The sequence below is a fragment of the Mustela nivalis genome, assembly GCF_964662115.1.
Source record: "Mustela nivalis genome assembly, chromosome: 5".
NCBI lineage: Eukaryota > Metazoa > Chordata > Mammalia > Carnivora > Mustelidae > Mustela > Mustela nivalis.
The window spans coordinates 7492223-7508117 of NC_139024.1; the positions used below are offsets into that span (position 1 = coordinate 7492223).

The window sequence follows — 15895 nt, forward strand, 5'->3', positions numbered from 1 at the left end:
CTTCCGTTTTGGCTCAGTCAACAGCCAGCCCTGCAACCTTGGGTCCATGTCTTCAGCAATCCAAGACTCAGATTTTGTTTGTTTGCTTGTGGGTTGCCCCCCCCACCCCCTTCTACAATGAGGGTGTAGAGGCTCAAATGAGATGCTGATGTCTAGCTCCTTACAAACTACGAACTTCACGAACAATGGGAGCTCTTCTTAAGTTTGGCATTTTATCCTCACCATTTACATAACTATGGTTAGAAGCATAGACAAGGGGCACAGATCATTATGGGCCATATTCTGGGATTCTGATATTAAGTGGTTCGGTATAGTTGTGCCAAATTATTGGCTGGTGGAAGTCTGTTATCCACGACCTTTCAGAGATTTGAAAAAAAATTTTTCCCATAGAAATTCCCACCAAGTTCACATATGCAGCATCTTGCTTTGGTCAGCGGAGTGGAGACAGAAGTAGTCCTGGTTTATCTAGGTTTTGAAATTCACCGTCTGTCCTTCCTACACTGTCCTCTCCTAGCTATGTGGTCTATTAAATTGTTTCTTGTCCTTTCCTTCAACGACCTGAAGAAGAGAAGGAGCCGACGGATGGCTGGCCGGCGGTGAGGCAAACTCATCCATGGGACTGTCCTCCTCTCCAAAGCGCTGAGTCATCTCTGAGGACAGCCACTCAGTCCCCTGCTGGGACACAGGTGGGAAAAGCCCTCCTTCCTTTAATTGAGTCACTTTTCTCTGGAGAATATGTCTGCTGATTGTGAGAGAGAAGCAGGAGAAAGAAGAGAGAGAGAAGGAGAGAAGGAGAAAGTGACATGCAGAAGAGAGGGTCAGGGGCTGCAAGAGAAAACTGATGAAGGAGCAGAGAAAGAAACCAAGGCTTCGACCCGCTCTGAAGTCCCGGTCTGGTGACACGCAGACCATCTATTGGCTGAAGCATTTGGGGCATTTTTATTGTCTCCAATGAGCTAATTAATAGCAGTCGGCAGTTCTCCAAGACATACCCTCAGCACTGCGCCCCGCGAGCATAGCCACAAGGACCCACCTGGGCTGGGCTAGCCTGACCGGAGCGACAATCAGCCAGACACGGCCAATAGCCAAAGCTTCCTACTCCTGTCCTAAGGGACATAGAAGGAATAAGCTACTGCCCATATTTTCATAGTTAGAATTGGCATAAAGGAATGGAATGAAGAAAATAACCAACATCAATAATGTTTCAAACAGGAATATTTGAATAAAAAGCATGACTATCCTCAGTATACACACTTACCTTGTCTGCCATTACCGGTATATTTACGAATATTAAATGATAGATAAAATTCTTTTAATGGTCTTTGGAAAAACTCTTTTCGTAGGGTTTTTAACGTGTTAACTTGTTTCACTTGTAGAATAAAATACAGGGATTTCTTTGAAAAAAACATTAAGTAAAACGTATTTGGAAGGGGCAGACTTTGGCTAAATTAATCAGGCCACAACCAGACTGGAAGCACACAGAATCGACTCTCCAGGGTTTGGCCAGCCAGCATCTGCCCCACGATGAAGCGACTGCCTTTCCAGTGTGGGTTTCCATTCCGATGCGTGCAGTCCCACCGGAAGCAGCCCCATCCTTTTGTGCAGTTCAAGGAGTGAGGAGATGGAGCTGAACAGGAGAGAATTAGTCCAACCAAATCAGCATGAATGTCCCAAGTAGTAAAATTAAGACTTTTTCCAAGTTTAGCAGAAATTGTTTTCTAATGGTTAACATCAAACATTTCCACCGCCACACGTGTGCATCATGTTCTAGTGCTGTCGATGGCTATCACACCTGCGCCTACCTGTCTGCAGCATAGCCCAAGGTGAAGGCTCCAGCCAAGAAGCCCAGGTTTAGGATGGCTTGTGTGAGGTCCAGCATCCAAGCATTGCCACACACGAGGTCAAACTGGGAAAACAAAGCAAATACACAGGAGATACGTGACCCTGCTTATCCTCAAGACACCCGATCTTCTGTCTCAGTCAACGATCATTAAACATTTGCCCAAACACTCCTTAAAACTTTAAATGTATCACATGCATATTCTTATATTGATATATAAATGTTTTGTCAGTTTCAATAACAGCCAAAGATGTAACTCACTGTATCCAACAGTCTAAATACTGGAGCCGTTAGCCAGCCACCATCACCCCATAAAAGCAAGCTATTCAATATTCTCAATCTGAAGTCAATTATTTTTTCTCTTTGAATTCTTATTTTTGTTCCCACATACTTACATCCTAATATTATAAGTAGAACATGTTTTATTGTATTTTGCATTAATGTGTATGGCATTAATGGTGAGGTAAATAAATACTTCTGTGCGTAAAAATTATGTACATAAATTGACATTCAATTAAAAAATTTTCCCTGTGACACTGTCTCTAAATATCTGCATCCTTTCTCATTGGGTTATAATTACAGTTATTAGGCCACAATGGATGAAAACACAAAATATGAGGAATTTTAAAAAACATTTATTGTATGGGAATAACATTTTATTGGAAATGTACCTCTGTATTTCTAGAAGAATGTTAAGAAAAGCTGGGGTTTTCCAGCTAGTTCATGTAATCTGCAGAGGGACACTGTTTATTACCAGAACCACTTAAAGCTCAACACCAATTCTGTTCCCTTTTTTCATTTTTAAAAATGTGTGTGCCAGAAAAACTTGTTTGTATAAGTAAATTAATGAGAATGGTGAGAGTTTAGTTAAAGCAACATCATTCAGTTCTTCTGGCTCCTTCTCAGGTACATGCTGAGACTCACACAGCAATCTCTCATCAAAATCAGTTTTACTTTTCTGTTAACTAACAGGCCATTTAAGTTCTCCTATAATTTTGCTACATGGAAGGAAAAGGAAGCCACCACACTTACAAAAAGTTGTCTCATCAAATACTAAGGCAATTTACTTTCTTCTTTACCTTCTTAGTACCCAAACCAACAGTCCAAACTGTCCTGTTGTTTGGTTCCCCACAGGTTTTTAAACCTCAGGTTGGTGCATCACAGAGGGGCAGGAGAGAGGTAGGATTCCTTTAGCAAAGTAGGAGAAGCTCATTAGGAAAAAGGACCTGTATCTTCATTGTACTCAGGAAGATCCATTTTGGACCTATAGGAGCTGAGGCTCTTGGCAATGGACTCGCTTCAAAGTACCCTGACGCTCCACCCTGTGACTGTCTTTGTGTACCTTCAAATGGCAAGCTTGCCCCAGCTTGAAGACCTTTAGTAAATTCACATTCATTAGCAAACTGTCACACTTACTTATGGAACCCAACTTCTTGTCTTGGTTTTATGGTTAATGATCTGTCACTTAACAGAGCTGGAAAAAATCAGGAGCATGAGTAGCTAGCCTACCTCACAGAGTTGCTGGAAAGACTTACAGAGATTAAAAAAGTCAAAAAGATTTACATATACACACGTTAGTAGGAACTGTGGTGATTTAAAGGAGTTTTTATCATTCATTTAGGTACTACTTTCTCAGGACACAACAGTTTTATTTTAAGTAAACTTGCAGATGATTAATTATCTGAAATAATTTCCCATTGGAATTAAATGTACAGAGAATGCAATTAGAGGACAGCCACACACCAAAGAATGAAACTGGATGGCTTTTTTACACCATATACAAAAATAAACTAAAAATGGATTAAGGACCTAAACGTGAGGCCTGAAACCATAAAAATTCTAGAAGAAAACACAGGCAGTAATTTCTCTGACATTGGCTATAGCAATATTTTTGTAGATGTGTCTCCTGAGGCAAGAGAAATACAAGCAAAAATAAACTGTTGGGATTTCATCAAAATAACAAGCTTCTGCACAGCAAAGGAAACAATCAACAAAACTAAAAAGCAACTTACAGAATGGGAGAAGATATTTGCAAATGACATATCCGATAAAGGGTTAATACCCAAAATATACATACATAAAACTTATAAAACTTAAAACCCAAGAATAAATAATCCAATTTAAAAATGAGCAGAAGACATGGGGGGCACGTGGGTGCATCCGTCCGTTAAGTGTTTGACTTCAGCTGAGATCAGGATGTCAGGATTGTGGGATTGAGCCCCACATCAGGCTCCACAGTCAGAGGAAAGTCTGCATCTCTCTATCCCTCTGCCCCTTCCCCTGAGCACGCTCTCTCTCTCTCAGATAGATAAATCTTTTAAAAAATTTTAAAAATTATAAAAATGAGCAGAAGACATGAACACACATCCAAAATAAATAAATAAATAAAGAAGACATCCAGATGACCAACAGACACATGAAAAGATGTTTAACATCACTCATCATCAGGGAAATGCAATTTAAAACCACAATGACATATCCCCTCACACCTGTCAGAATGGCTAAAATCAAAAACACAAGAAACAAGTGTTGGCAAAGGTGTAAAGAAAAAAGGAACCCTCTTGGTGGGAATGCAAACTGGTGCAGCCACTGTGGAAAGGAGTGTGGAGGTTCCTCAAAAAGTTAAAAGTAGAATTACCTTTTCATCCAGTAATTCACTACTGTGTATCTACCCCAAAAATCCAAAAACACTAATTGAAAAGTATATATAAACCCCAATGTTTATTGCAGCATTATTTATAATAGCCAAACTATGGAAGCAGCCCAAGTCCACTGATAGATGAATGGATAAACAAGATGTGGTATCCACACACAATGGAATATTATGCAGCCATAAAAAAGAATGAAATCTTGCCATTTGCAACAACATGGATGGAGTTAGAGAGTATAATGGTAAGCAAAATAAGTCAATCAGAGAAAAACAAATGCCTCGTGATTTTACTCATATATGGAATTTAAGAAACAAAACAAAAAGAGAGAGAGAGAGAAACAGGGGGGAGAGAGAGACAAACCAAGAAACAAACTCTTAACTCTAGACAACAAACCGGTGGTTACCAGAGGGGAGATGGGTGGAGGGATGGGGGAAATAAGTGATGGGGATGAAGGAGAGCACCTGTTATGTTGAGTTCCAGGGACGTATGGAGCTGCTGAGCCATCATATTGTCTACCGGACAGTAACATTACACTGTTTGTTAACTACACTGGAATTAAGATACAAACTTCATAAAAACAAACACACGAAAGAATGCACTAAGAATTAAAAAAAATGCACTAAGAATAAAAGTATATCACATCTCAGAAACCAAACAGGCAATTTAACTGCCAGAGAAAACATTTTGCTTCAGAAAAGTAGCAGCCAGTGTCAAACAGAAATTCCCAAAGAGCAGAATTTGCCTCCTCCAGCTGGACTTCAGATTAGCCGGGGAGGCAGGAAAGCTTTTCACGGATGACCTAGCGAAGCCCAGCAAAAGCTATCCTTTCAGTGCATTTGTTCAGCTGCTCTTGAATTGTATGAGTTAGACTATCCCTCCCATAGTCTTTAAATACACAAAATATTCTTTAACATAAAGCTGATTATCTTTTTCATTCTCCCATAAGAGAAACTGTCAAAAAGAATTTTTTATACTTCATATTAAAATAAATATTTTTCATGTTTTAACTGAAAATAAATGTCCAAGTGGCTAAAGTTCTGCAATAATAATATCTAGACTACTACGATGCCATTTGGGCTACATACTGTCAGCTCTCTGTGTTTTGTTCTGCAGCCCAGGGGCTGGAGGTGTGGAAACTACGTTTCCCAGAATCCCTTGCCTGCAAGGTTCTATTTAGGTTCTGCTAGGTGGGGAGGGGAGACTAAGTGCAAGATCAGAAAACAAGAAGGAGGTAGTGGTGCTTCTGCTTCTGGATGTGGTAGCAGTTCCAGCTCTAATAGTGGCAGTGACAACAGCGGCCAGTGGCTATAGAGGTCAGTCAGCGTTTCTAACCACTCCCCATCCACATGAGAGCAAAGGGATGCTGGCTCTGTAATGCCCGGGGTAACAGGGCGAGGGCAGGGCAAGGGCTCTGCAGGTGCTGTCCTTCTTGATCCCTCCTCCGTGCTTTACCAGCCTTCCAAAACAACGCAAATCCAGATCCTTTTCCTAAATCCCTTCCGGCCTGAAATACCCAGCCTGGTTTCTGGCTTTATGACTGGGAGCATGCTATCCATCAAAACAAAATAAACTAGCTGGAATTATGTACATGTAAGGAAATGCGTACACACACAAACACACGCTTGTGTTTCCAGTACAGGGACCAACACAGCAGACGCAAGGATTCAGGGGCTTGGTTTTGGCTCTTACTCGTACATCCGGGAGGGAGACCCACTGCCTCTTGGGTCTGGCATTTCTAATCAGCTTTGAGCTCACTGCCTGCTATGGCAATAGCTCTGGGTCTGTGATAAGTTTTCATGTTTAAAGAGAGGTTAACAGGCAATGAAGACCACGAGCTTCATAGGCTAAGGATTTTTTCCTGTAATAAGGTACTAAAGGTTTGTTGTAGTTCCCAGAGAGACCTAACACCAACCTCTTGTCAGACTCACCAAAGTCTCAATCAAGGACACAAGCATTTGTGTCTTTCTCTTAAGGCAATTTATCAAGAAAAAAAGTGAGATCTCTCCTTTTTATTTTTTAAGTGTGTACATGCAAAGACATCTAAAAACTATTTTTAAATAGTCATAAATCCATGTGTATCCATTCTGTTCATTCCTAATCTTCAAAATCACTTTTACACAAAAGAAATTACTCTGCTTGGCATAAGCAGAAAGCCCATCGGATAAAACACTCAAATAACTCTTCATGTAATGCCGGAAGGATTACACTGCTTCCCTTTACAGAAAGCACAACTCCAGCCTAATGAGATACTTTTGAAAGGCTTCTAACCAGGGGTATTTCTCTGCTTTTCCCAGTTGTTACAATCCAAGCAGACATTATGTTAATTTGAGCTATAATGATAAAATGCTGGAACAAGTTACTGTTAGATACATGTTAAAGTTTTGATTTTCAGATTATCCTTAAGACTAGAGCACCAGAATATCTCCAGTATACAAAGGTCAAAGGTAATATGCAAGGTAAAAATAATGCAGGTGTGAAAAAAACTTAGAAACTCTGGAAGGGGCGTGCCTACTCCTTAAGCCACAGAGAGGGGACACAGAGGCTGGCTTTTCCACAGATGTCTATGGGACAAACTGTCAGGTAAGAGGGTCTAAGGCTAGAGGACAACACATTATCTGAGTCTAGTCATATCCATGAGGAACAGTCCTCATGAGCTGTTCATACTGCTGTGGGAGAGAGAAAGGGATGTCTCTGACTTCAAATGACCAGACATATATGCCTTTGTTCCTATCTTCTAAGGAAGAGCTCTTAATCAAACCATTCCCAATCAACTTTCAGTTCGAAATTAGTGGCCATTGAACTCTTCATCAGTGTTCAAATCTGCATGTGTGCCTTTGGTTTGATGTCAGGTACAGGGTGCCCCAGGCTACATTTAGCATTGGCCAATTATGCATCTATCTCCACGGGAAGGTTTCATTGCTAGTCAACACCAAGCCACCATAACAGAGCCTAATAATGGTTAAAATTTATTGTCATCATAAAGAAAATGATGTGGGCTGGGCTTCCATGAGGGGAAAGGTTATTGTTAGTAATTCTAGTCATAATTAAAATTTCTTTAACATGATCTGATTACTTACATGGGCATCTTTTTTTTTTCTTCTCTCTCTCTCTCTCTTTTCCTAAATCCCTTCCGGCCTGAAATACCCAGCCTGGTTTCTGGCTTTATGACTGGGAGCATGCTATCCATCAAAACACAATAAACTAGCTGGAATTATGTACATGTAAGGAAATGCGTACACACACAAACACACGCTTGTGTTTCCAGTACAGGGACCAACACAGCAGACGCAAGGATTCAGGGGCTTGGTTTTGGCTCTTACTCGTACATCCAGGAGGGAGACCCACAGCACATACCCTCCCCAATATCCATAACCCAACTACCCTCTCTCTACCCCCTCCCCTCGAGCAACCCTCAGTTTGTTTTGTAACATTAAGAGTCTCTTATGGTTTGTCTCCCTCCGGTTTCATTTTTCCCTTCCCTACCCCCCAAACGCCCCACATTGCCTCTCAAATTCTTCATATCAGGGAGATCATAGGATAATTTTCTTTCTCTGATTGACTTATTTTGCTCAGCATAATACCCTCTAGTTCCATTCATTGTTGCAAATGGCCAGATTTCATTTCTTTTGATGGCTGCATAGTATTCCATTGTGTATATATATCACATCTTCTTGATCCAGTCATCTGCTGATGGACATCTAGGTTCTTTCCACAGTTTGGCTATTGTGGACATTGCTGCTACAAATATTTGGGTGCACGTCCCCTTCGGATCACTGCCTTTGTGTCTTTGGTGTAAATATCCAGTAGTGTGGTTGCTGGGTCATAGGGTAGTTCTATTTTCAACTTTTTGAGGAACCTCCCTACTGTTTTCCAGAGTGGTTGCACCAGCTTGCATTCCTATATTACGTAGTTCAGACAGCCAAGGTCAACGTATGTGAGGCAAATGTGTTGCTGAAAGGGATTAACTATAAAATGCAGGAGAGGCTCAGAAAAAGAAATGACTGGTGGGTCCAAAGCAGTCAGATACATGAAGAAGATGGGATATAATCAGATTCTTTAATAATGAGCTGGACTTAGACGGAAAAAAGGGGAAGGGGGAAGGTACTCGAGCAGAGTGATGGGCAGCCCAAGGCACAGAAGCATGAATGTCAATAGGTTTGGGTCTGCTTACAGCACTTGGGAGTGTCAAGCTTCAATTTGAAGCTGAGGAACTGCCTCCACCCAACAGGGAATGCCCTGCGAATCCCAGGAGTGGGAAAGTTTCTTTCTCAGGAAACCAGAGACATCAAGAGATTTCAGAACAGAGGGAGGAGGAAGTTCCAGAGGACAGAGGAAGAATCTGCAACGTTGCAAATGGAAAAGCCCAGAGCAGATGTTCTGGCTCCAAGACAGCACAAGATTCCAGGAAGATGAGAGCAAGACCAGGAGAGGAAAGCTAACATCTGCCACAGTCACCTAGAACACCTGGCATGTCACATCACCTGGCATGAAGAGGCACCATATATGAGAAGAGGCTCATACAGGCTGTCACCTAAGCTGTCCTCTAAGAGTGACAGTAGCCATGCCTTCAGGTATAGCTAACCAGATAACCTCAAATTATAATGGAAAGATGTTCTTTAAGTGCATGGCTTTTTGTCTGGGCTTGTGAAATAAAGAAAAATGCAAAACTGAAATTACTCTAATAGTAATAGTTCCTGGTGGTTTATTAAGTTATGCTCCGCCACTCACTCTCCAATCTTAGAAGCTCAAACCATTTTATTTCTTTGTAGAGAAGATGTGCAGTTACTCATCTTAAAGTGTTTTATGATTTCTGTACATCACCTAGGATATCTAAGACCAGAGGACGATGAAAGTCTCTGCATTTGTGCACATCTAAGAGCAGAGGAGCCACAAGGCTGGGGTCAGCCATCTGGTTGTCCACCACTGCTAGCCCCAACCTCTTTGACCTTCTGTGTTGCCATCTATAAAATGAGGGTAAGGATTGGAATGACGATGTCTTTGAAATAAAATAGAGTACTTTACTCAGTGCTGAGATATATTAAATGTCTGATAAACGTTACCAATTACATTAGGATTAGGGATATAATGGGATCTAATGATAATGATAATGATAGGGATATAATGATATAATGATAATGATAAAAAATTAGTAAATGACATTCCTTGTGGTTTTAAGATACGGTTTTCCAAGCTGTTCATTAGAACCACTGGGATAACTGAAAACAATGTCTAAGCCCCCTCCAGACCAATTCAGTGGGAATCTAGTCTAATGAGTAGCCACGATGGGAACCCACGGGTGTCAAGGTTCTCAGCTATGTAAATAGCGGCTGGGGGACAGTTAATCTTTGCATATTTTGCATATTATATTGGATTGAATAGTGCCTCTCCCTAATTGTTGTCTGTCTAGATCTTCAGAATATGACCTCTTTGCAGATGTAATTAGTTAGAATGACGTCATACTAGATGAGGAGGGCCCTAATCCGTGACTGGTGTTCTTATACAGAGAGAAAGCAGACACAGACACACACCCGGGGAGAACAGCATGGGAAGGTGTAGGAGGTGCTGCTAAGGAACACCAAGGATCACCTGTATTCACCTGCGGGGTTACTATGACAGAGCACCTCAGGCTATAGCTGAAACCACAGAAATTTAGTTTGTTAGCATTCTGGAGGTTGCATGTCTAAGACGGAGGCATCAGCAGGGCTGGTGAGGCCTCTTGTCTTGACCTGTAGACGGCCCCCTCCTCCCCATGCCTTTGTGTGGGCTCCATCTGTGTGCGTCTGTGTCCTGACCTCCTCTTCTAATAAGGTCACTGTCACTGGATTAGAACTCACCCTTACGACTTCATTTCGGCTTGCTTTCTCCTGAAGAGTCTGTCTCCAAACACAGGCACAGTCTGAGGTACGTATGAATTGGGAGGGAGATGAATATATCTCAGCCCATCAGAGCCACCAACACCAGAAGGCAATAGGCAAGGAGCAGATTCTCCCCTACAGAGCTACTGGAGGGAGCAGACCTCTGAAATCAGACTGCAGACTTTCAACCTCCAGAATGATGAAAGAATAAATGTCTGCTGTTAACACAACCCAGTCTGTATTAATTGTAGTGATGCCAGCCCTAGTAAACTAACACACATATCAATTGGGATATTTTCAAAGTTTCCGCATAAGATGAAGCGTTAAAAAAAAAAAAAAAAAAAAAGACAGCTCTCCCTTCCTGATCCTTGCCCCTTGGAATACAGGGGTGAGCTTCGTACTGGATCTAGATCTGCACAGTTGCATTTTCCTCAGGGGTCCATCTTGCTTCCCTGGTCTAGCGTCCTGAAGAAAGCACGGATCCTTCTCTCACTGGAAAGGACAGCCACCACGCTGCCTGGGCTGAGGAATCCAGCATGAAGGCTTTCTGTGTACAGTGTGGTACACCTGCCCAGGGGCCAGCCTGCACCGCCCAATGTGCTGGCTGCCCAGGCAGAGAGAGCATGATAACCCAGACACGGGAAGGAACTGAAGCCTCCTGGTTCAGACTGACCAACACGGGGTGGGAGATGGGAGAAGAGAGGAGTCCTACCCCTTCGTGGCTGCTCGGAGATGTCGCTGGTCCACATGACCTCAGGGGAGACGCCTGAAGGCTGAGCACTGTGCAATGTTTGCTGTGGACCTGTGGCCGGCGTGGGGCTCCGCCCCTGTGAACAGCCCTTCCTCCGTCCCTGATTCTTCTCTTTCCTCCTTCACTGTCCCTTCCCTGGGGTTGCAGGTCCTGATAAAGAATTAGTAAGCAAGCGCTTGTCCTAGGGAACAAGGGAACCCAGGTTAAGGAATGCTTAGGCAGCAACTCGTGATCCTTTCAACAAGCACTCCTCTATCTTAAATTCACGATTCTGGGTGCGGAGGAGTCTATTCAAAATGATACATTTTAACAGGTGAGTCATCAGTTTTGAATGACTGAAGAAACAAATAGTGCCAATCATAGCTCCTATTTTTCATGAATTCACCATCTTCAGTCGCCACTTGGACTTAATGCAGTTCCATCTAGGAGGAAAGGCCCATGCAAAGTCTCATCCAGGAGCAGCCATTCTAGACTTCACTCTCTGGATTCCTGGCCTTCCATGTTGGAGCCAGTTCTGGACATTCAGGAGTAAATCCCCTGACACCAGGCTGGCCAGCAGATCTTGTGGCCCCAAACCTGATGTTACCAGGTGTTCCCCTTTCTAGAAAGGGGCCCCTGTGCTAAATCAGGACATGACTTAGGAAATGACTCAGCCTGGCTCGGACCATCTGTGTATGAGCACCCGCAACACTGGAAGCAAGAATGGTCAGGAAGGGACCCGTATCTGACCTGCTAGACCCGTGGGCTAGAAGAGACTCGTAGCAGAATTATAGGTGCCCAGGCTCACCTTGGCCTCACATGCAGGACACATTAGCTGTTCTGCCTCCCAGCATCCATTCATGCCTCCCTGGTAGCACTCCCTGACTGACTTCTGGGAACTTGCCCCCCGCCCCACACACTGAACAGCAATGGGGACCACCAGTCAAGTGCTCTGCCTCCCCTCGCCAAAGCTACCACATGGCCTGAATTGAGCTGGGCTCAGGGTTAAATGATAGAACCGGTATTTTCTTGCTTGACACTCTGCAAACACTCAATAGATGTTTGTTCACTGACTGATTCATCAGTCAGCTATTTCAAAATAAAAATGGTGTAAGGCAATCAATATTAGTATAAGACTTAAACGAAATGGCTCATGATTGAAGATCAACTGTCAGAACCAAGTCACAAGACTTCTTAATCAAGTGAGTGTCTACAGTCTCAGGTACTTCATTATGTCACTTGACAATGGATGTTCTGGGAAGATGAACAAAACAATGAACTAGCTAACGAATATCTAACACGTTAACTTTTGTGGGAGCCTGAGGGTGGGGGGGCAGTTGCTTCTTGACTTGGGATGACTGACAGCCAGTGCCCCATAGGTCCATGTTGCTAGTCTTATATTTTCCAATCCAGGTCTCATACCTTTACTATTCAGACACAATGAGGCTTTGCACTTATTCTTTCTTTTTACCTTTGGTCTTTAGTAAATAACTGCAATCAGGTAAATTTTTATTTTAATGATGTTTATTTTTATTGCACATAATTGCTGTTGACTTCTTAAGCTATGTCCCCAAATAACATAGCCACGCTTTCTGATAAAGCTGATTTCTAAGAAAATAAAAATAATGAAGAAGAGGGATTATAGTCCTCAAAGGCAAAGATGACTAAATTCAGAAGAATAACATAGAGCAACAGCCACATGGGGATTAGGCTCACAGTGAAATGCACCTTTCTGAGCAGTTTACTAGATATATTTTTTTAATAGAAAATAAACCATTGAAGTACAGCTTTAGAAATAAACAGCGTCTTGGTAAACCATTCTCTTCATAATTTAAGTGACCTACCACAGTGGTTCTTAAAGTGTCTGGCTGGACCAGCAGCAACAACATCATCTGGAAACTTGTGAATGCAGATTCCTGGGGTCTACCTTAGACCTCTGAATCAGAAACTCTGGGGTAGAGTCCAAAAATCTGTGTTTGACCGAGACTTCTGGGGGGATTCTGCTGCACATAATTTCAAGTTTGAGAAACACAGACTCTAACATACTGTTTACATTAGTAATTTTTCAGATTGGACACTCTGACATGGACTGTTGGCCAAGGGGAAGCCAAGGCTTCTTAAAGGAATGCACAGGCACTGTATTAGTTTTGCTTACTGCATTAGTCCTCAGTCGCTGTGTGACTAATTAACCACAAACTCAGCAGCATAGGTCAACACCCATTCATTATCTCACAGCTCTGTAGGTCAGAAGTCTGGGCAGGCTTGGCTGTGTTCCCTGCTCAGTCTCTCATACGTATGGTATCAGCCTGCCTGGGCTCCCATGTACAAACTCTGGGAAGAATCTGCTTCCATGCCCATCCAGGCTGTTGGAAAAATCCAGTTCTTTGTGGTTGTGGAATTGGGGTCCTGTTTTCTTGCTGTTGCAGGCCGAGAGTTGTTTCTCAGCAGCTAGTGACTACTATCCGGCCCCTTCTGTGTGGTCCCCTCCACCTTCAAAGCCTGTGATGCTGTATCAAGCCCTTCTCACGCATCAAGTCTCTCTGAACGTCCTTGTCTAATAAAATACAAAAATGGTCATAAAGTAATCTGTATTTATGCAAATGTACAGAAAATGTCATTAAGCTAATTGAAAAATTCTGAGTGCTGGGATGATAGGTAATTTTGTTTTCATACTTTTTTGTGTGTTTTCTCAATTGTTTTTGCATTGAGCATGTACTATTTTTATGTCTTTTATTAGAAAAACATAAAACTATGCCCACTTTGGAAAAATTCTATACTGACTATAAAGCTACATATTAGAAGGGTGGGGAAGGAGATGGGTTGAGGGAAGTAATGTCAGCACGGCAAGGCGAGAGGAAGAAAGGTGAAGGGGTTTCCAGAGTTGGATGTCACTGTCTGTCAAAGGCTGGTATGGGGTGGAGTGGGGAGCTCTTCCCAGTAATTATGTTTGAGATAATTCCTAGTATAGAGTCAGGTGGGAAGATTATATATGTGTGTGAATATATATATATATATAAAATAATTAAAAATGCAGAAGCACAAATCAAGAACCTCTCCTAAGGTTCAGCTGAAGCCCTGATGCCGAAGGCAAGCCCATTCTTATTCCTGGCAAATCCAGTTCTGGAAAGTGAGCTTTCATGGCAGAACGCAGCACGCTCTCATTGCCATTCCTACCTGGTCTGAAGCCTAATGCTCAGTCGGAACTGGGATTTTGTGTACTGGACCTTTGATACTATCCTCCAGGTCTCTGGGGGCATTGTTTGTCTTCAGTCTTTTCTCTTTCTCTTCTTAGGGCTGCGTTGTCTCAGCTGATCCACCTTCACAATCACTTCTTCCTCCTTCCGCCCTCTCCAGTCTGCTGCTGAGCCCGTGTCGTGAACTTCTCGTCTCCGTTATTGCACTTTCCAGCTCTAGAATTTCCTTTTGAAAAACAGTTTCCATTCCTCTGTTGAGATTTTCAGCTCATTCATCAAGACCACTTTTCCTTTAATTCTTTGAACGTCATATAATTGGTTGAATGTATTTATTGATAACCGTCACTGAGAAGGCCTCGCCTGCTCCATCTAATGCCCGGGACCATCAGAGTCAGTCTCTGTTGGCTGCTCTTCTCCACCCGCTGCCCTCCAGCACGATCACACTTCCTGTTTCTCTGCATGTCTTGCTGCTCGAGATGACAAAGGACAGGGCTTCAAGCTGGTAGGGAGTAGTCACTGCAGCCTCTCTGAATCCTCTGTGCTCTCTAAGGATTGTAGACTCTTGTTCTGGTAGGAAGTTATCTGGGCTCCCACTGCAAACTCTGACACCCCTGGGATGTAGAGCCACTGAACAGTAACTTGCAATGTACATACATTAACTCAGTCATACATTAATTCAGGGTAACACACGATAACTCAATCGCATTGCTGGCAGCTGCCTCTTTTAGCTGGGTTCTGTGGTGGTTGGAAAGCTCTCTACTCTGTGATAAAATGTGGCATGTAACTGCATTGCATTTCTTTCAATTCTATCTCCCATGAGTCCAGTGGAACAGAGACAATTTTTAAAATCGAAAATTGTGAAGGCCAGATCCCTAGCCATAGGCGCTACCGAGTCTTCTTATGAAAGAAAACACGTGGGGCGCCTGGGTGGCTCAGTGGGTTAAAGCCTCAGCCTTCGGCTCTGGTCATGATCTCAGGGTCCTGGGATCGAGCCCCACATCAGGCTTCCTGCTCAGTGGGGAGCCTGCTTCCTCCTCTATCTCTCTCTGCCTGCCTCTCTGCCTACTTGTGATCTCTGTCTGTCAAATAAATAAATAAAATCTTAAAAAAAAAAAGAAAACACTGCTTTTACAATTATTTTATAGCCTGAAAGCTCACTTCATGTGGTCTTTATATGTGGAAAATTCATTATTATCATGTAGGTATTATGTTACTACTAGCACCAAAGTATGATAAATCCCAATTTTATCCAACTTAATTTGCCTTAGAAAAAGAAAATAAAAATCCAGATTCACTCTTTCATGTATTAACTGAGTGCATTCACTGACCTGCATACAGCTTGGGTGAGAGAAAGCAAAAACCCTATTGGCTAATGACATAACAACATAAGAGACCAGAGCCTTGAACTGGGTGACAAGTTAGAAATTAAGTAAGTGAGCTTCCTCAGAAGCAGGAAGACAAAGAATCATGAACGCTAGAATCTGAATGCCCACTTGACCCTTAAACAATGCAGGGGTTAGAGGTACAATCCACTGTGAAGTTGAAAATTCATTTCATTTGACTCCCCTCAACCTGAATTACTAATAGCCTATTACTGTTTTCTGGAAGCCCCATCAATGACATAA

General features: G+C 42.6%; 1 protein-coding gene across 1 annotated transcript in view; it reads right to left on the bottom strand.

Moving 5' to 3' along the window:
• SLC22A3 (solute carrier family 22 member 3) overlaps positions 1–15895 on the bottom strand; it is an 88833-nt gene that overhangs the window by 44458 nt on the left and 28480 nt on the right. Inside the window, exon 2 of the mRNA XM_082729504.1 lies at positions 1803–1906. Within this exon, the coding sequence (XP_082585630.1) occupies positions 1803–1906 (104 nt within the window). The remainder of the gene's footprint in view (positions 1–1802; positions 1907–15895) is intronic.